This window comes from Ochotona princeps, chromosome 23 (genome assembly GCF_030435755.1).
Source record: "Ochotona princeps isolate mOchPri1 chromosome 23, mOchPri1.hap1, whole genome shotgun sequence".
In the NCBI taxonomy this organism is placed as follows: Eukaryota; Metazoa; Chordata; class Mammalia; order Lagomorpha; family Ochotonidae; genus Ochotona; species Ochotona princeps.
Genome location: NC_080854.1, coordinates 4990113 through 5012188, shown reverse-complemented (window position 1 = coordinate 5012188; position 22076 = coordinate 4990113). Strand labels below are relative to the sequence as shown.

At 38.9% G+C, this 22076-nt stretch overlaps 1 protein-coding gene and 1 pseudogene across 9 annotated transcripts in view; one reads left to right on the top strand and one right to left on the bottom strand.

The window, feature by feature from the left end:
- The window catches only part of ADAMTS6 (ADAM metallopeptidase with thrombospondin type 1 motif 6), a 272555-nt gene that overhangs the window by 17317 nt on the left and 233162 nt on the right, over positions 1-22076 (bottom strand). For 6 of the 9 annotated variants that reach the window (XR_009247497.1, XM_058679970.1, XM_058679969.1 and 3 more), the window contains 2 exons: positions 18623-18752; positions 9526-9730 (listed from right to left, as the gene is read on the bottom strand). Coding sequence is in view for 7 of the 9 variants with exons in the window: in XM_058679970.1 (XP_058535953.1) it covers positions 9526-9730; positions 18623-18752 (335 nt within the window). In the remaining 2 variants the exon portion in view is untranslated. Of the gene's footprint in view, positions 1-9525; positions 9731-11323; positions 11416-18622; positions 18753-22076 lie in introns of those variants that run through there. The other 3 variants (XR_009247499.1, XM_058679971.1, XM_058679972.1) reach the window with 2 other exon arrangements.
- Positions 16647-16773, top strand: LOC118758225 (U2 spliceosomal RNA; annotated as a pseudogene).

Sequence of the window (22076 nt, the reverse complement as noted above, 5' to 3'; positions counted from 1 at the left end):
CCTGCTTTCTTTTTTTTTTTCCAAAGATTTCTTTTATTTTTATTAGAAAGTCAGATATACTGAGAGGAGGAGAGACAGAGAGGAAGTGGAACTGCTGGGATTAGAACCAGCGGCCATATGGGATCAAGGCGAGGACCTTAGCCACTAGGCCACACTGCCAAGCCCAGTCCTCCTGCTTTCATCTGTCAGTGTCTGGACCCTGCCTTAAAATCTGTCTTTCCTTTAAGCCAAGTGAGAGCTTTACCAGTGCACTGTAGCTAAACTGTTTGTTAAAAAGAAGAAGAAGGACTCATTTTCAGGAACTACATAAGACTCGGGAGATTTAAAAAATAAGACTGGACAATCTCTACTCTGAAGTTCATAGTCTTATTTATGAGCTAAACATCTGAATACAGTGGTCTTATTAGTGGGGCGTTTTTGAGCCTGATACATGTCTTTATTAAAACGAGAGAGAAATATCATCATTTTCAGGTGAAACTCAAGCTTTACAATGAATGTAGCAGCAGAACACATTTCCTCTAACGTAGAGGAAGTTTCATCAACACGTATCTTGAGGAAGGACAATATCATTGCTCCAAAAGAGACTTCAGAATGAGTTAAAACAGAAAAATTCTCTTTCCATAGCCAGACCCAAGTCCTTCTCTCCTGCTGTAGCATGGTGCTGGTACATTCAAGCTCTGGCGGTGTCCTCTGCCACTAATCTTACTTCAGACAGCATTTCCCATGGGAAATTCTGTGCTGACTTTCTCACAGGCCTCCTGGCTCTTGTTGTTGCCTCAATCCACCTCACCCTGTAAACTGCAGTCAGAGGGACCTTTCTAAAGCACGAATCTGATCCAATTGTTTTGATTTAACAAAAACCGTCAAGGGCTTATTATGGCCTTCAAGATACACGTTTCAACAATCTTTAAGTGTTGTGCTACTTCGTGATAGTACAGCTCTACTCACCTCATTGGTTTCATTTCTCTATATCCTGACCATACTAAAAAAATTCCCAGTACTCTCAATGAGAGTCCAGGTTCAAGTATGAAACGAACACTGTTACTACTACTCCTGCAGCCACAAGGGCTAGCCCTTTTAGTACCACTAGCAGAAGCTATCATTTAACAAATGCTGTATATTTTGAACATTGTACTATGTGCTATAATTTACACAGTCCTCACAACATCCTTATGAGATAGCATTTGTTGTGTCTTTATTTATTCTTAAATTTTTACTGATTTATTTGGAAGGCAACAGAGAAAGAGAGGTCCCATTTGCTGGTTCATTCCCCAAACGCCCACAACAGTCATGGCTGGGCCAGTGCAAAGTCAGGAACCAGGAATATAATCCAGCTTTGCCACATGGGTGACACCTACTGCCCTTAGGGTGCTCATTAGAAGGGAGCTGGGACTAGGAGTAGCGCAGAGACCCAACCCTGCCACTCCATTGTGCAACACCAGGCTCTCGAGAACTGTTCTAACTGCTCTACCAAACAGCCCTATTCTGTTTTTAAAATAAGGAAACAGATTAAATGAAGGGCTGCTCTAATAGTATGACTAGGTGTACTTTGGCTATTAGGTGCTATACTGTGTGCTTAGCAGATTTGATCTTCATCACAACCTTATCACATCCCATTTCAGGAAACCAGCACATGAAATGATTTTGACAGAATAAGCTGTGGTCTAAGATTCCTGACCTTAGCCTGCTTGTGTTCAGTCCATTTTCATTTCCTGGCCTTGTTCCATTTGTGCTAGTCCTCTTGATGAGCATACTGAGTCTCCATCATCATCTAGGCTAAAGTCAGAGGATTTCAGATCCCCTCTTAACGCTTACTCTCAGCATTACTAGTGGTTACACTGCTGCCTTCCGTTTCACTGCTTCACTATCTGCAAAATACTTTCAAATATATTATTAAACAAGTTTTTGAAATCTGTTTACAGATGAGGAAAGCCTCAGCAACTTGAACAGCAATGGTAGAGCTGGAATGAAATCCAAGGCGCAGTGGCAGGCTAATCCTTTGTCTGAAGTGCTTGCATCCCTTAGGGGCACCAGTTCATGGCTCGGCTGCTCCACTTCTGATCCAGCTCCCTGCTAATGGTGGGGAAGGCAGTGGAAGGTGATCCAGGTCCTTGGGTTCCTGTACCAACGTGGGAGACCCAGAAGAAGCTTCTGGCTCCCAGCTTCAGGCAGCTCAGTTCTGGCTTTGGCAGCCATTTGGAGGCATGAACAAGTGGATGGAAGAAATCTGTGTCTTACTGTGTCATATATATATATATGCATAATTCTGGCTTTAAATAAATCTTGAAGAAATATCTTGGGTGTTGTGACCCAAAAGTATGAATTGATTATATGAAGACATAAATTGAGATGAGATGCAAGACAGAGGGTCACTCATACGAAAGACAAAGGCAGAAACACATAGGCTATATGTGGGTGTCAGGTATCACATTTTGAGGGAATTATTAGTTTAACGTGGGGTACCCATTGAATAGGTGCTGTGCCACTAAGCTGCCCTACTCACATTTGCAAGTCATATTCATGAATATTAAAAGTGGTTACACTTGTTTCTTGCTTATTCTGATTTCTTTTTCCAGTAGCAAGAAGCTTCTGTAATTATTTTAAGAATATGGTAATACCTAGCAGTCTTTTAGAGTATATACCAAGTGCTGCCTATAATTAGAGGCGGCAGACATTGCAAAGACCTACAATTCATCCCTCTGTGTCTGAAAAGTCCCTGGGAAACAAAACAAATAACAAGATAATAAGAAGCATAAGAGAAAACAGCACTGCTCCTCACTGTCAGGCAGTGCTTGTCAGCCTTGGTTGTGTAATAATCTGCCTAATCCTCAAAGGACCATGATTGTATCCATGATCATATCCCTTTTACTGATGAGCAAACGGAAGCATTGAGAAGTAGAGAGAAATCCAGAATGAAGTTCTGAAAGAAGTGTAAACAGGCACAAGTTGTTTGTTGGATTATGTGCAAAGTTTATCACAGAGTATCGTCTTCCACTTAGAGAAGAAATCATTTTAGAAAATCGCACCCACTAAATAATCCAAGGGTATTCTATACTGTCGCAGTAGAGATCATGGGTTCTGAAATTCATGGTGCTTCCTCGTATTCATGGTTGTACTTTGCAGTTTTCAGTCACCCACAGTAAACCAGGTGGGATACTTAACAGGAAGTCCCCAAAATAAAGAATTCACAAGGCTGGCACTGCGCACTATCCTGAGGAGTGTGATAACACACACCTGCCTTCCTACTCGTCCTGCCCAGGAGGTGAACATGCCTTGGTTCTCTGCATCCACACTGTATGCACTATCTACCCATTAGTCACTTAGTAGCTATCACATTATAAGGATATCATGGTGTTTTGGGCTCAGTAATTCCAGTCTTTTTATTTTACTTAATAATGGTTTCTAAGTGCAAGAGTAGTGATGCTGAAATCTGGGAGCTATAAAGCCCATTTTCATGAAGTTTCCACTTTGATAATAATTGAAAAAATCATATACTGACATCCCTAGGATCTTAATAGCAATGAGTCTCTTAAGAGCATTTATAGATTCGTGAAGAAGGAAAAAGAAATTCCAGCTAGCTGCAAAAGATAAGACCACAATGTGAGATAGGTTGTTAGTGTGGCAATGGCACAATTTTGGATATAAGACAGGAACATAAGACATGTTCTCATGACCACAACATGTTGTGCCACAAGCATTGAACCTGGATGAAGACTTCACCAAGGCATTTCCTGACATGTAACACCAAGATATCTACTGCAAGTAAGGGATGATTAATGTGTATGCAAGAACATAAAAATTATCAGAGAGCACATGTCTGCAACATTTCTAGCAACAACTACCTCATTTCTAGCAAAGCTAAATAAGTTAAGGAGAAAGAATACTATACAAAGCAATCTGTGGTAGCAATTACACCTTACTCTTTAGGGAGAATATGCCTAACATCTATGAAAGGGAAAAGGCTGAACCATGGTGTAAAGTTGAGGAGCCAGAGTTTAACTCTAACACTATGTGCAAGGCATGTGATAAAGCTGATGCAGTGAAATGAACAAAGAACTATGCGCCCACAAAAAGAAAAAAATTATATTTTGAGAGAAAGTACATTCATGTAAGTTTTATCCCAGAATATTGATATATTTCACTAAATGTTGGTAATCTCTTACTGTATCTGATTTATGCACTTTAATTTATAATTTTATGATTTGTAAAATTTCTCATAGGTATGTATGTGTATGGAAAAAACAGGACATGTAAGGTTTGATGCTACCTGCACTTCAGGTATCCACTGAGGACCTTGGGACACATACTCTGTAGGTGAATGGAAACCAGTGCATATTTCTGCCACATTCTCTTTTCACAAAGTGATTTATTTTAATTATATTTGAAATACAAGAGAGAAATGGAGATAGAGAGTGAGCTTTCATCACTGGCTCACTGGAATTCAACTTGTGTCTCCCACATGGGCGGCAGCGATCAAAATTTGAGCCATCATTGGCTATCTCTCAGGGAGGGGATTAGAGAGAGCCGGGACGTTGTGCCAGAACTCAGACTCAGGCTCCGAGGCAGGATGTGTGTATCCCAAGTGATGGCTTCAGCGCTCTGGTCTAGGCGCAAATATGAACTACCTGTGGCCAGAATCTCAACTCTGGTCATCTGTAAATACTGCACTTGTCACGGTAGATTATGAAAGCAAATGTTATGTCCACCATATCTTTCTGATATTCATGCAAGGACAGTTGCTTTTTATTTTTAATTATTCCCTCTAGTCTCTTTAGCCTCAATTTCACTGTTGCCTCTTTTTAGACTGTAATAAATAAGTTCTTTTGTCCATCTAGCAACCTGCATTTTATACAACAAACAAAAAAGAACAAAATGTTCCATCCTTTTCTTCCTCAAAATATATTATTCCAACAAACAACCCATTCTTCAGTAAAATTATTTCTCAGTATTTCCCCTTGTTGCAGGCAAATAATCATATTCACTTAAAATTCATATAATTAGAATCTCACAATTATTGAAAATCTGATCAGATTATCCATTTTTTAAAATTTTTTCTCCATGGGATAGAGGAGATGATTTTTTATGAGAAATACATTTATGCTTTAGCTTATTGTACCATGATTAAGAAGAAGCCAAGGCACATTTTGTAGGAGAAAGTATTTGAATCCACACCAGGGAAAAGAACGTGGCCCTCATTGGTACAGGAGGCAAACATTAACATTTTGGGTTTAGACTGACTTCCCTCTAGAGAGAAACGTTTAACCTACTCACTCACAGGAGCAGAGGAGGACCTAAGAATACGCAAGGTGATACCACAAGTGTCTTATCAAATAAGAGGGTACCTTGCAGGCTGACTCCTCCCACCATATCCTTCTTAAGTAGTGCTGCTCAAATTTAAGTTCTTCTAAAGTCACTTGAATATGGCGCCATATGTCTACTTGTCCAAGATTAAGTACCAGAAACTTTTTTTCCAATGGGTACACTGTGGAGGTCAAAGAAACCATTCTGATACATCAAAAGAATGAGTTGGGACTGCTGGAGCCCATCCACAATATACAAAAATGCTTTCAAAACCTATTTGCCAACTGAAGCCAACGAAAACAAAAACAAAAACAAAAACTCAACACTACAAATCCAACATAGCATGGTTGATCCCAAGACTGAGAACAGATGATGGGAAATGGGAAAGCTATGGCTTCATCAGTTTTAGAAACAGGTGCCAATAAGCCATTTTTTCCAACAAGGTTAACTTGGATTTTTTCATCTTTTTCTTTTGCCACAAGCTTTGGTTATGTTTAACTGATGGGGAAATGGTAGCTGTCTTTTCAACAATGGAAATTCTACACTGTGTTAGGGTAGCCAGCAAAGAAAAGGGTCAAAGGGTAAATTCCTCTTCCTGCAACATGTTTTTAACAGTTGAACCTCACCCTTGTGATTAGCAAGGCTCAAATAGTTGGAAGTGGCCAGGAGGAAGATAGAGGGAAGTCTGTATGGGTGTATCTCAAAAAAGAAAACTGTGTCAAATATTTCCAAGAAATGATGTGAAACAGCCTGTATATTGTGTGCCCTGCCGCAGAGGGCGCCCCTTCTCATGAATGGTAGGTTTTTCAATTCCTCCAGGAAGAACAGGCTCCTTGTTCCCACATTCTTCTACAAGCTACTCAGAGAGGTATTTCATCTAAGGCTTTTTGCTCTTATTTATTTGCAATCCATCTAGGGCAGAGGAGGGCTGCCTGGCAGAGTAAGGACATGGAAGCATGAGAGTACGAACCACCCCTCCAGCCCCCATTCTGGAAAGCAACTAGGAGAGACTGTGGGATGAAATCATCACTTTCCTCTTGGACAAAGGATGACAGTGGCAAAGATAAGGTTCAGTTAGAGTCTCTGAGAGGTAAACACTCAGCCACGCTGGACTGTGGAGCAGTCTTCCTTAGAGGTCTGTGCAGACAGAGGCGCTACCAACTCTTTCACCAGGTGGCAGCCCCAACGTGTGCATGCCAGCCCTTCCACACCATCTCTTTCCCCTAAACTTTGACCCAATCCTCATAGCAAAGGGGCAGGCATTTGGCCTAGTAAAGACATCAGTTAAGTACGTGGCCTTGATTGGAGCACCTGGATTTAACATTGGAATCTAACTACTGATTCCAATTTGCTGCTAATGCAAACCCTGAGAGGCAAGAGATGGTAGTTCAAGTAGCAGGGTCTTACCATCCACACAGGAGACCTGTACTGAGTTCCTGGTTCCTGGTTCCTGGTCTGGGTTTGGCTCTGGGCACTTGGGGAATAAATCAGCAAATGGGAGCTATTTCCGTATCTCTCGTTTCTCCTCTCAAATTAAACAAACAAAACAACAACAAAAACCCAAAATAGCTGTAATGTTGCTAAAAGCTCTCAGCTTCTCTTTATTACTTCAGGCAGCCGCCAGGAATTATCTGACAGCTTTTTGCCAAAAATTGAGCAAGTCACTTCCAAAGACTGGATAGACAAGTGTCAAAATTCCAAGAGTAGGTAGGTAAAGGGCAATCTCTGTGAGGTTGAATTCGTCAGAAACCCTTAAAATGATATTGGGAATGCAAGCATGTCAATAGCATATATTTTTATTTCTCTAGCTTGTGGTTGGGTAGGTTTTATTTTAAAATAAAAACACAATGAAACAGAAAAGTGTGGGTCAACAGGGTGATGAGGAATAAGTCTAAATATGAGGAAGTTTAGCTGTTTCAGTAGTTGGCATACATTTTTAGATTTTGTTTGTAAAGAATGCTGAGGTAAAGAGTTCTATATTGCAGTCTTTCCACCACTTAACCACTACTTTGTTTAATCTTGTTTGCTTTTTACATCTTAAAATAAATCCTCTTCCACGACCTTACTTCTATCTTAAAAGCTTTGTGCTGAAGCTGGCATGTTGGTATAGCAGCCTTATCGTGCCCCTTGTAGTGCCAGTTTTCCCTTATGAGTGCTAGTTTGAGTACCAGATGCTTCATTGTTTATCCAGCTTCCTACTAATATGCCTGAGAAAGCAGCAGAGGATGGCCCAAAATCCATGTGGGGGACCTGACAGAAGCTCCTGGCCCCTAATTACAGATCAGCCCATTGAGGGCATTTGGGGAGTGAACCAGTGGATGGCAGATCTTTCTCTGTCTCTCCTTCTCTCTGTAACTCTGACTAATAAGTAAAACAAATAAATCTTAAAAAAGAAAAAAACCTTTTTGCTTCTATTCATTTGCTTCTCTTACCCATAATACCTTCTCCAGGTTCTTTATTCTTTTCTCTGCTTCAGATCCTGTACCTCTTAACATTGTTAATTCCCATCAGCTAGAAAAGCCCAGGTCCTGCACCAGGCTACACTGACCTTCCCAGCTCCAAATTCCTCCACCAGCTACATACTCACATCTCCAAATACACTGTTTTATTAAAACACTGAATTTATGATTCCCTAGTTGCTTCCTGAATTATTTTTTATATTTTCAAACTTAATAAAAAAAAAACTTTGATTTTGTCTGTGTTTTCAGTAAATTCTCATTTGTACTTACCAACCTGACCTGAAACTCTAAAACTATTTTTTTAAATGACAAACTTGCCACCATTATCAACAAATACGTATAGGTTTCCTTAAGAGTTCAGGCGCTCTGTGCACAGTCTTGCAGTATGTCGATTTGCCGATGGACTTTATTTTTCAAGTCAGTTTCGGAGCTCCTGCACCCGCTGTGAGGGATTAGAAGCAGCCATACCACTTTCTGTAACCACTGACTGAACAGCCCCAAGAATGTCTCTACATGAGATGGAAACCTCAAATAAAAGTAGGTAGGCAGAATGTCATTATTGAAGCTGGAGTGTGGCCAGGAAACTTGGGGCAACGCTCCCAATTCCTGCCAGAGATTCCATGGATAACCACAAGTGGTCAGAACCTCCACTTCCATGTACCATCCTAAACACATCCTTGTGCCTGCAGCAAAATAAAGCCATTCACATCCCAGGTTCCAGAAGAAAAATGTCTAATTTTTTTTTCATTTGTTTTTTGGCAAACTTCTGAAGTCTATAGTACATACCCGAAGCAAGTACAACGTGTCTGGCAAAATATATTAGAATAGAACCTGAAACGTATCCTGTTTTGCTGACCTGAAAGCATTATCACTTCAGTTATTTAGCCAGGAAACTCCTTGTTTTTAGTACTAACATATCCTACAGAAGCATACAATTCTTTGGGAAATGTAGAAAATGCCATGATATGCATATGTATATGAACCATGCGTACTGAGGAGTCAAAAAAAAAAAACCCAAAACCGGTTAACTACTGTTTAAGCTGCGCTTTCATCACTTCATCTTTCTGACTGCCTCTTCATTATATTAGGCTAGTGTGTGCCCAGGTATATCAGAAAAACATTATTTTAGTTAGGTCTTCTTTTTTGGTCTTTCATGTAAGTGAAGGTACTGCTAAATTCTGAATTCAAATTTTTGGTATGTTACAGTCTTAAACTTCATGTTTCTGTATCAGATGTAACGGAAGAAATTTAAGCATAAAGATTAGATATGCCACAAATGATAACAAATTGGTGAAAGTTTGTATCTGTGAGTTACGGCATAGGCTGTTCCATCACTTGGAAAAAGAGTTATGAAAAATGCTGGCTTTTCCAAGTGAGATTATAGGTAGGAAAGATCACTCTAGATTTTCCCAAAGTTTGAGGAGTAAGAAAGGTTCTTCATTCTGCTTCTGAATGTCAGTTTTTCACTATTTGCGACTAATTCTGAGCTTGTGCTATCTCTCAATAGTAAGAAGCAGAAAAAAACACTTGGATGCTCTTTATATCATGTTATTTCAATTCATTTTGGACTTAATGTTCATCAAATTGATGACCAGTTTCTCTTTGACTTCCCTGACTCAAGTCATAAGATACAGCATGTTCTAACTCACTCTTCTGCAGTCTTGTTGTGTTCTAGGATGCTCACACGTTCAGGTGTCCTTATAGGCAAACGCTTCGGTAAGAATACTTAACACAGCTCAAAACACACAGCGTCAGATTTTCTTACTTCTGACCAGTCCAAAGTCACCCACTGCGGGGGACAGGACTGGTTGTTGCAGGGCTCCTTCTCGATAGGCCGATGTGTTAAACAGCCGCTGGAGTCCAGGGTCTCCTCCTCCGAAGGGCCGATCTTCCTGATGCAGAGCACAGCCCTGGTGCGCATGCCACCGTCGCAGGTCTTGCTGCACTCCAACCAGTCCCCAATGAACCACCTGCAGCCAACGAAGAAGCACAGAGAAGCATTTCCCTCAGTGCAGCCAGAGCTGTTTTGCCGAGTGACGTCACTGTCCTGGGCTACAACCCAGAGGGGTGGACAGTTCAGTGTTGGTTGATGGGACGAATAAGCAAAGGAAAGAGCTGCTAAGGAAAACATCTTTCCACATCAATTTCTTTCAGTACTGTAGGGAGTGTTATTTGGAGTAAGGAGAGCCCAGATTCAAACAAACAATGCATTGCACACTTTTAAACTTCTTAGACTTTTCTCATTTTTATAACTGAGTTCTAAAATGAAGATAACAATGATCAGTCTTATCAGATTGCCATGGAGATTGGAGAAAACCACAAATACAGTGTCCTGGTAGATGTTTAACAACGGGTTGACACCTTGCCACAGTCAGTTTCAAGTTAGCGGCATGACACACTAAACATGAACAAGGGAAGACGCACTAACAGAGCCCCATAGTGCTCACTGGTCAGCACACAGCTGACCCTTCTGACACAGTGTTGGCATAAAATGAGCTATTTATACTCTTGTGCCACTGAGGTAGATGCTCCGTAATCTATCACACTAAGGAGCTGGGAAATTGTTTTCTGACTACCAAAAATGCAATCTCAAAAGCTCAGGTGTCCAACCCGAAGACATAGAAGTCTTAAAACACCTTCATCATCCTCAAAAGGAAGGTCCTGAGCCAGCCCTATGAAAACATGGAGGTCCTTGCTTTTGGTTTAGCTAACGTGGGAAGAAACTCAAAACGAACACACACACACACACTAAACACATCTCACATCCATAGAAATTCCAGTCCAAAATTCCTTAAAGTCATCAAGGAATTTTCCTGTATACCATTTCGTGGTTTTTCTTGGTAACACTTCTCAGAACTAACTTTCTTGGACACATTAATTAACCCAAAAAGTATGAATCATGATCCAAATCAGGCCAATAAAAGTTCTGTGTTAGCAGAGCAGGTGTTTAGTCTTTTAGTTAAGATACTCATCTCCTACACTGCAGTGTCTGGTTTGATGACTGGCCCAGGCTCCAAATTCCAGCTTCCTGCCAATTCAGAACTTGGGTTATTGGGTAATGGCTTAGGTCATTGGGTTATTTGGTTCGTTACCCACATGGGAGATTTGAATTGTGGTCCCAGGTCTTGGCTCTAGCCCTGGTCCTGTTCCACCATTGTGGGAATTTGGCATTGAATCAGTGGATATAAGCTCTATATCTCTCCTGCTTCGCCTCCTCACCACATCGAATAACTAAGACTTGTTGTAAGAATTCTTATCTGTCAACTGGCGCTAAAAGGATCACTTTCCCTTCTAATCATATGTATAAGGAAATGCATGTGGAGATTTCAGTGGCTATGTCCCCTGTAGAGCAGAAATAGCTGGTTTGAAATGTATTTTGTTTGAAATATTGAAAGCTATTTCAAATGAAATTCTTACTTCATTTAATAATGCTAACTCCACACTAGTCAAGATTTTGGGCTCTGTGTTACAGAAACAATATCCAGTGTGAGGGAAACAAACGGTAATGATGGAACCTAGCTATTTCAATTGAACTTCATGTGTTACCTTGTTGAACTGTAGAATGTAGAGCCCAAGCATGGAGTCACATTTCTTCAATCTGTGCTTATGAATCTTGCATCTAGCTTTCCTCAACAGATATGGACATGTTCAAGCTCTGGAGTGAACAACCACCCAGAGGGAAGAATAGGGAAAGCTTAATAACTTCCTTGATATTTCCAAGAGCATATATCTATTGTGTCAGGTTGCATTGGGAAGATAACAACCAAGTGAAGCCAGTATTTTAGTATTCTAAATTTTAGCCTGCATTTGGCCAACTAAGCTACGGTGGCCTTTGTTTATGACTATTTGCTTTATCCATAATTATAAAAGAAATCCTGCATTTAGAAATAAAAGTATTGGACCCGGTGGTGTGGCCTAGCGGCTAAAGTCCTCGCCTTGAACGCGCCAAGATCACATATGGGCGCCAGTTCTAATCCCGGAAGCTCCACTTCCCATCAAGCTCCCTGCTTGTGGCCTGGGAACGCAGTGGAGGACGGCCCAATGCTTTGGGACCCTGCACCCGCATGGGAGACCCGGAAGAGGTTCCAGGTTCCCAGCTTAGGATCGGCGCAGCACTGGCCATTGCTGTCATTTTGGGAGTGAATCATTGGACGGAAGATCTTCCTTTCTGTCTCTCCTCCTCTCTGTATATCTGACTTTGTAATAAAATAAATAAATCTTAACAAAAAAGAAAGAAAGAAAAGTATCATAGTTGATCATTTTCTTCAACTTAAGAAATCTAAAAATTTCAACCTAAAATTCATTTAAAGAGTGATAATTTTAATACTGACTTTCACACGATTTGACACTAGCCCTTTTCTTTGTTATTTTTCATAGGAGAATTAAAGTGATTTTACTATTTATTTTACTTCTTCTTTTTTTTTTTTTTTTGTACAGATGAACGTTATCCCAAATTGTTAGCACCATTTTTGGTCTAGAGAAAAATGTGTACTGAGAATAAAAACTTGCATGCCAGCCATAGTGAAACTCTGATTTAATTTGCAACAGTGATTTCATCACCAAGATTAGGGAATTAAAACAGAAATGTGTATAACTCAGCCACAAAAAGTTCAGTCATACCACCTCCAGCCATGATCTCATTCAAATTAAACACAGGTGCTCGAAGCAACAGCAAAGATTCAGGAGTTGTTGCTGTTCTTTGCCCCACAGGGTCAGGGCCATCTCTCCTTTTTTATTCTTCAAGCTCTTTTATTGCCAACTGCCTCGCCTCAGGAACTTAGGCTAGGTGTATCACTCTACGCTTCGACTTGGAATACGTGAAGGCAGAAGTATTAACCACTTTCCCACCTTCTCTGACTGTCACTTTGACTTTGGGCTTCCCAGTCCTAGTTGCATCTTTATTGCTCATCATATTCCGCCCCACATCTCTCTGAAGAATTAAATCACACTCGCAGTAATTTAAATAGTTTTACAATTTCCACTGCATCTGCCTGTCTTGTTTTCTGCATTTTCCCTGTCTAGTTTAAGACAAACAGCTTTGTTTATCTTCATTCTTCATATTTAGATATAAAATCAAACCCTTTTGATGAAACCCTTTGAGGACATTCTTAGTTCTCTTTTATTTTAGATTTAGTGGCAAACATACGAACAGACTTTGTTTCTGGAAATGTCAATTGCTGAATCATTAGTAGCTGAGTAATTGCAGGACTGTTTTCTCCCCGTATCCTTCCCAACACCCAGTGATGAAACTGTCTCAGGCCTCAGCAGTGCCTTCATTTCCACCAGCTGCCAACGAATACGGGGATTCATGTGTCTGAAGTAAGCGTGCTTGGTGTAGCCTGTGTAATCTGATACATAAATTCAGCCTCCTAGACTACAAACAATATTATTTAGAGGCAGGAATAAGAGAGACACTACACAACCTTAGTTAATCAGAGTCTGAGAAAGGAATCCATTATAAAACCAATGTTATTTCTGGCTAATTACAGAGAAATGACAGAATGTACAGAAATAAAACTAACATTAAATATTTAGATGAAAAAAGAGATTTTTCCACTGTTTGTCCTAGAGTCAAGGGTGTGATTATCAACTCTTTAGAAAACACACAAAATACTAATTAAAAAACGATAGAATTTGACAATTTTTCATCAGAGATTCAATCATATAATTTGTTGCCTCCTTACAAAGACACAAAAAATGCTCTGGCTTTTAAAATAATTTTTAGGTAGCTTTCCAAAACAAAAAAGAAATTGTTAAAAAAAAAAAAAAAAAAAACCTTTCGGTCATTCCAGCTAGCTGGAAAGTGAAATAAATACTAAGAGGAACTCTGTATATCCCAAACATTCCATAGTCAAAGTTTTCTACATTTTTTCAAAATAATGTGGGAGGGAATGGGTGTTTAGCCAGGTAGTTACGATGCTTAAGACACCTGTGAGTGATTCACTGTAGACTGGGTTAGATTCACAAATCCTATTTCTGACTCCAGGTTTTGGTCAGTGCCCACCCTAAGGGTCAGCTGCGGTACCTCAGGACACTGGGTTCATGCCACCTGCGTGGCAGATCTGGATGGCACTCCCAGCTCCTGGATTCAACTTTGGCCCAGTCCCAGTTATTGTGGCATTTGGAGAGTAACCCACTGGCTCGGGACCTTCATTTTTTTGTCTCTCAAACAAACAAATAAACAACACTTAAAAAAAAGAAAAACAACAAATTCTAAAATTGTGGCAACTGGAAATGTGTCAACAAATTAAGAAAAACTATCTATAATGAAGTTCTACTAGACATTTGACCTATGATGTTTGCATATAATAGGAAAAACTTGTGTAGGAAAAACAAGCAGCATCTCCTATTGTGTAAAACAATGGGAATTAGTCTAGCTGATTTCCACGGTTCTTCCCAGGTCTCATTATTTTGGAATTTCAGAAGAGGACTCTGATTGATTTTTTTTCTAAATTTAAAGTATGTTACTATTCTAGTTCATGGATGAGATCCAACGACGCAAAATAACTGTTGGACATGATGCCATAAAAGCTGTCATTAAACAAAACCTAGCCACGGATAAAAATTGATCTCTGGGCCCGGCGGCGTGGTCTAGCGGCTAAAGTCCTCGCCTTGAAAGCCCCGGGATCCCATATGGGAGCCGGTTCTAATCCCGGCAGCTCCACTTCCCATCCAGCTCCCTGCTTGTGGCCTGGGAAAGCAGGAGAGGACGGCCCAAAGCTTTGGGACCCTGCACCCGCGTGGGAGACCTGGAAGAGGTTCCTGGTTCCCGGCATCGGTTTGGCGCGTACCGGCCCGTTGCGGCTCACTTGGGGAGTGAAACATCGGATGGAAGATCTTCCTCTCTGTCCTCCTCTCTGTATATCCGGCTTTTCAGTAATAATAAAATCTTTAAAAAAAAAAAATTGATCTCTTTCCGTTCGGAGCTACCTTTCACACTTTCTTATAGCTCTCTCACCATACTTGGCCATTTTTGCCTTGTACTATATTTATTTTATATGAATTTGCCCAGTTACACTGTACTTCGGAAAAGGAACCATTTCCCCCAAAGGACAGTGCCTTCCACATTGCATTTGATTGATAATGCTTTTAAATGATGGTTATGATGTTACAGTGATGTTTAGTTCTTTACTGTTTTTGCCTCTTTGGGTTCCAGAAATTTAAAGATCACAGTATCATGCAGACATAATATCTAATATTCATATATTTTTCTTTGTATTTCTCTTTGTAGAAATACTCCTGCTATTAAAATACAGCATGGTAACAACTGAACTCTTGGCCCTTCTCTTTGGATTTCGACTCAGCATTAGGCTCTTTCCCTATGACACAACACTAATTTCCTGTCAGCCATATTCTTTAGCAACCACTCATCCTTTCCTTTTCTCCACTTAAGCCAATGTTATGGATTAGGATATCTTCAATTCTAGTCACTGCATCACCATGACTACTGAACTATTTCTCACAAAAATTTGTTGCAATAATGCTAATTTTCCCTAGGACAAGCAAATCCTGTTCCTGCTTTTTTGAAATACTTTTATTCATTCTTTTTAATCTCCTGTCATTTTCTTTATGCAAGGACAGATCTTACTGTTCTCTATTTTTCTATGCAGCATCTTCAGATTCTCTCAACAGACAGACCTTTTCATTATTTGAAAAGATAGTTTCTGATGTAAAAAAAATCGAATTTTAAACTAATGACATTGTGAAAACATTTGAAAATAAATACAGATCCTTTTCTCAAATTAGGAGGCAAATGCATGAATATTTCAGATAGATTAAATGTGTGCCAGCTCAAGTTCTGGCTTCTCCACTTCCATCCAGCTACCTGCTAATGTGTCTAAGAAAGCAACATGACAGTTCAAGTGCTGGGTGCTATTCACATGAGAAACCAAGATGCAGTTACTGGCTCCTGGTTTTGGCCTGGCTCAAACCTGGGTGCTGTGACCATTTGGGGAGTGAACCAGTGGACAGAAGACCTCTGTCTCTCCCTCTCTACCTTTCAAATGAAATAAAAGTTGGCCATTTTTTCCGAAATAATATTTTTAAATAAGTGAAGATTAGATAAAAACATTATGAATAATATGGAAGAGATGATTCACTAGGGAAAAAAAACCCTTTTGGAACATAAAAGTTAATATCCTTAATAATGGATTTGTGCAAACTGATAATAAAATATTTTAGTTTAAAAAAAAGAGGACATGTCAGGAAGAGAAAAGGCACAAATGAAGCAGTGTAAGAGGCTACTGAATATAATTTTCAGAAGGTCAGCCTCATCAGAAATGTAAGATACATGGCATTTCCCCCCTCCAGAAAATTAAAGATTGCTTTTAAAATAATAACACTCAGTACTATCCTTCTATTCTACAGTTCTTATAGATTGCTAGCAGGAGTATGCATTTGTGCAATTTTTTGTGAAAGTAATATGAAAAGGCGTCTCAAAGACTAATGTGCTTCCAGTTGGACCCAACATTCTATTTCTATTTATTTCATATATGACCATAATTATGGAGAGAAAACTGTAGCAACAAAAATGGTTAACCTTATAGTATCATAGATCAAAGCTAGAACCGAACCAAGATTTTTAAAGGTAACTTACCAATTTAGATACAAAAAATGTATCTACTGAATTTTGTCAAAGATATTTAAAGTTTAAAAATATGTTGAAAAGTGACTACAACACTTCATAGATAACATAACACCAATTGTGCCAACTTATATCCATATGTACCTATATAGTAATAGAAAGATTGGAAATATATACATCAAAATGTCAACAATGGCATTATGGGTTTTAAAGTTTTCTTTTTGTTTATCATATCATCATCCAAAACATATTATCTCCTTCCTTCCACACTCATTTAAGACTTTATTGAATTCAGTAATCTTATCGCTTCTCGGCCTTTTGGCTAAGATCAAGTGTGAATTCAGTAATCTTTCTATGATTTTTAACTAATAGCAACATCTATTAGAAATCTTATTATATATGACAACCATTCTAAAGAATGGATTTCCTGTTTCATTCAAAAGGAATAAAGAAGAAATTTCAAAAAACCAAGAAAAAAACCAAATAATCAATAATATTTTAAATGTATAACTAGGTATTTCCAAGAAAACTAGCAAAACGAATTTTCCACCCTTCACATTATGCATTTTCTCTTTCGAGTTTCATTTCTCTACTTCTAAACATAAGCAACTTCATGTTAGAACTACAACAGGAAAACTTGATGTTAATCATGGTCAAGAACATATTAAGTGTCCTTAAATTATTAAGAGCACTCTTGTTATATTGAAACCCATAGTATATGGGATGGAATGACCAATGATTGAAATCCGACAAGAGTACACTGGATTTAAACACTTGAGCATAAAGAAATAATGAAAAGCTTCAGCCAAAAAGACCAGGGGTCATTAGACCCACTCAGCCACCTTCAGTGGCTGATCAAACACCACACAGAACTATCAAAATCTTAAGCACCGGGAACTTGCTTGATGAATTAAGACCCACAATTATACACAGTTATTAGAAACATGCGAAAGGATAAAACTAGCCTCAGGATTTTGAGTATCATTTCATTGATATAGTTTTTCAATGCTTCTTAAAGAAGACAGGAAAATGAAAACAACCAAAACACATTATCTCTGTAACACAGAAGTCATATTTCCACATTTTTTTCAGCTGGACTTTGAGCAATTAGTTACATACTTGTCACATTTTGAAGTGAACGGACATAAAATTATACAAAATAGAATCAAAACTGTGATCACGCCACATTTCACGCCCTTTACTTGGTAGCCACTACCCTAAAACTTTTCTAGAGCATAGGAGTCAGTCTTCCTTAAATATTCATTCTTTTCCTTTTCAGGTTTTTGTGACTTAACTTCATGGTGGTCATTTTCCAAAAAGGGGATTGCTTCATAATAAAGTCCTCCTTGGCTACTCAGTTCTAGAGTTTGGAACCTATATTTTCATTTGCTTATTCCCCCTTTTCCTTATCAATTTTAGATTAGTAGCTAACCAAGCAGATAAGGGTTACCCTAACTTCTCATAAACAGAATATCACTCACACGTTTTGTCCTGCAATTATCAAGCAGTCTTTACCAAAATCAGTTTTGTCAAGATGAATTCAGCATTCTGGTCTTTCCCCCTGCCTCCACAATCATCACGGTCTTTTGTTCAATCAAGAAATCTTTTGGTTCTTACAGATTATAGCCCTACTTTAAAACCATCATAAGATGAAAGGGCTCTCTCCATGTGCCTTGCTTTAGAGTGACTGTTATATTACTCCAGAGAGACTGAAATACCTCTGTGCCTACATCCAACACAAAGGAGAATGCTTTACAAAGACAGCATTTTAAACCAAGTCACCAAATGCAGGAACTTAGATTCAAATTCCTGAATACTGCCAAACCATTTTTACAAGTCTTTAGGACTTTGTGAAAAGCATATACAAAAGAAATGAATACAAACAAATCCCTGTGTTTTATTAAACATAAGACAACTTTTGTTGTACTATTAAGAGAGCGAGAAAATGCCACTTATTATTGTAAGACATCATCAGTTGCAAGGTCAACTCTAAGTTCAAGCATGTTCAAATGTGTAGATGCATGCATCAAAATTGAAGAAATACAACCAGTTCCAGTACTATCATGATCAAATTCACTGCTTTGTGAAGGTTAACAACTGAAATCTACAGGTAGGTAGAATTCTTGCTTCAGTGAAGGAGACATGAGACATGACTTTGATGTCACCTTGCCTTTTTCCAGCCTCATCTACTTTTGTCATAAGGCTGTGTTCCAGAATGAATACACACAGTTGTCTTCTCCGTGCCAGAAGCAAGCAGCCCCCAATGCTTTTTACTTACTCAGGTGGGCAGGCCTCAGTGTTGCAAGTTCTTTGATTTTCAGGTGGCTTGCTGTCTGGGTCACAGTAATTGTTCTGGACAATAGAGTTGTCATCCAATCTTTTACACACCACTTCTTGTCTTTGAACACCTTGAGAAAAGGAGGGTATCATTAATTGAAGAGTAGTTTATCTTCCGATAAGCTAGGTCTGCATAGCTTTCCTCTGTGGGGAATCAACCTCACCGGATCGCTGCTGTCTTATCTGTTCCAGACACTCTTGCCTGCTTCTCTAAGAAAGGAGAGAAGTCCTGGTCATCGCACCGAAACTTTAGGCAAAATTATTGTTTTCATATTGAGAAACATAGCTGTTTTCAAGTGCAGAAAAAAAAAAGACTATTGGTAATTTTACACCATTGGTATTTCCATTTCTACATTCTTCTCCGTGCTAAAAGAAAACAAACTTCAATTTCCCAAAATATCACCAGATAAAATGAAAGAATATATGTTTTAATACAAAGCAATGGCTGTATGCTTGTTTAAAAACAAACCATAGGGACAAATTCATTTTTTTTTTTTTTTACACTGTGTAGGACAAACCCCATCAGTTCAGTCATTGTTAGGAGCATATCACATTCACACATTTAATTTTTTTCTTCCAATTTTCTTCCATGTGCATCTTTTGAAAAACCCCTAAAGTGTAGAATTTAAGATCACAATGAGCCTTTTTAACATACTATTCTGTTTGCTTTAAGAGAGACGATCCCCTGTTGATTAAACCGTTGTTAAAATTATACATAACTTATTCATATATTAATTTACAAGTGCTTATCTTCATTTGTAAAAATGAGTCTGTATGACCTGTTTGCCACAACTAAAAATACTCATTAGGACATTCTAGGCATGTTTATTATTTAACGACAAAGATATCCACCACAGCTTGCTCACATTTCAGAAAACACAGAGACACACAAACACACACACACTCTTATTTGTAAACATCCCTCGGGAACAGACTTCATGAATACTCATTTTCCATTTAGTGTCGAGAAATTATGCAAAACCAAGATAGGTATATATCAAGACACCAAGGAAAAATGTTGAACTATAGGATAATGCTAACTATTTCAGATTATACAGACTCCGAGATAACAGGTTACTCCCGGAAAGGAAAATCAAAGCAGAGGCTAAACTATCCTTTCCAGGCACTCACTCCATCCTATAAACATGGAAGTTAAATTACCCACAAAGAGTCGTAGAAAAAGCATGATTCAGGAAACTACAGCTTCATACCTAGAACATCCCACTTCCACAGGAGCCTTCACTTGTTTTTGTTTTTATTGACTTATTTATTTATTGCCTCTTTAAGTAATAGTACACTTAAAAAAAAGAAGAAGAAGAGGAAGAGTTTGATTCCAATTAGGGAAATCCACATGAGTATGATTCAGTGAAAGGAATCGACTCCTAAGGAGTTAGGAATCGAATGCTCTGCCCAAGGTCCCGGAAGAGCCCTGAGAATTTTGCAGGTTGGGTGCTTCAGGTATCGTGTTGTGTACATCTTCAACTAAACTGTTTGCGTGTAAAGACTGACAGGGAAAACTGTTCAATCCTCCCCTCTCCCGCCCCAATCCTCTGGCCTCCACAGTAACGGTAAGTAGTTGGAAAAGGTCTTTTTGTTTGCTCGTGGTGACGCAAGGCCCTTTGCGATCACCTATAACAGAAACCTTTTCCATATTCCCAATTTAGGCATCTAAAACAAAGCCAAACAACTTACTGGTAAAATGTCTGGCAGCATAGGTTGTGTTCATTTCCTTTCAACTCCTGGAATAGGCCAAACAACTCAGTTCAGGCAATGACAACAGTTTGGAATTTTTTTTAACTATGAGGCTTAGATTTTTGAGGGAAGAGTGATTCATGCCAACGCCTAGCTGAGAAGCACTCCCAGATGTTCTGTGATATTCATCAGCTATCTCTCCATTGTGCCATTGTGTCACTGTGGGCAGATAAGTCCATGTGGTCCACCTAGACAGATAGCTTTATCATTAGTCACGATTCAACAACCAACTGCAATAATGGCTTGGATTACTCATCCATTCTGGTTTGACATATCGCTTCTCCCACGGAGAGCAGGAGATTGTTTTTATAGGTTAGCATACATTCCCCCTCACCCGGTAATTAAAATATGATTCCACTTGAAACAAGAATATTGGTATGTGATACATTAATTTGCTTGTTTTACAGAAGAAACATTTTCAAGCCTACAAAATAGATGTTACTTTATTTCAGTGACAGAAACATTCAGTTTCTACGGGCTAGAATAAAATCTTGCTTACTTTAAATTATCTCTAGAAATGCTGCTTAGCCATAACCACACTAGTTTTCAAAAGTAGTCTTTAATGTAGACTCAGGACGTCTGCATTTTGAATCAAATGAGATATCAGTAGAAGTGAGACTTGTATTTCCTTTCAAGATAAATTCTAGCTATGTGTTATCTCCAAAAAATGTAACATAATATCTATTGTTAAAGATTTGGAAAATACAAAGAACTGATATGAGATAGCAATCAAGGAGCATGGAGCTTGAAGTACCTGCAAGTCACCATCCTCCTTCCATGTACAAGGCTACCCACTCACTTGGCTGTTGAGTGGCCCCTTCCAGGCAGATGGCCTCTAGCTGAGACCTGGGCAGAAGTACCAGTCATGTAGTCATAAAACAGGCCTGCAGTTTGGGGGTGGGTGGGATGTTCCTCTCTGGAGACAGGAAGGAGACAAGGTGCTGAAGCTGGCTTCTCTCTCCTTCTGCCATCTCCTTCTACTTTCTGGCCCACTCTACTCCTCACTCATGCCCACGCATGTGTGTTTGCTCTCTCACATTTTAAATCAACTTTTTCATTTTGTGCACCATTGATGTGCTTGTATTTAGAAAGCCCCTCCATATTGAAGGCAAAGACCTGAAATAAAAATTGGGTCTCATTGTGCTCACTTGAAAAGCACAAGGAACAAGATGAAGATTACTCACAGACCCATAGCTTTGTTCCTAAGCTTTATTTGTAGAATTATTTAAGTATTTGGTAGGATTCAGCAATTAGCTTAAAATTGCATACATATACAAACTGAAACTTCCAGATAAATGTGTTGCAGGTCACTCACTCATTCATTCATTCATTAGACATCATGCTAAGCTCAAGGCACCATGTTTTTATGAGAAATTGGGTAAGTGTTAAAAAACACAAATTGACTTAATTTTGGCCATGTTTTCCAGAATTCTTAAAGTTTAGGAAGAATTAAGGGGTATTCTGGGGCTAATTTCAGCTTCTTAATTTTAGAATGTTATTTTTTTGTGAGGTAAAAATTAAAGTCCTCAAGCATACAGCTGAAATTGTGTTGTATTTGATAAAGATACATTTTTTTTTATTAGAGATTATTTAGTTTTACTTGAAAGAATTAGAGAGAGAAAGCGGGTGTGGGAGAATAAATG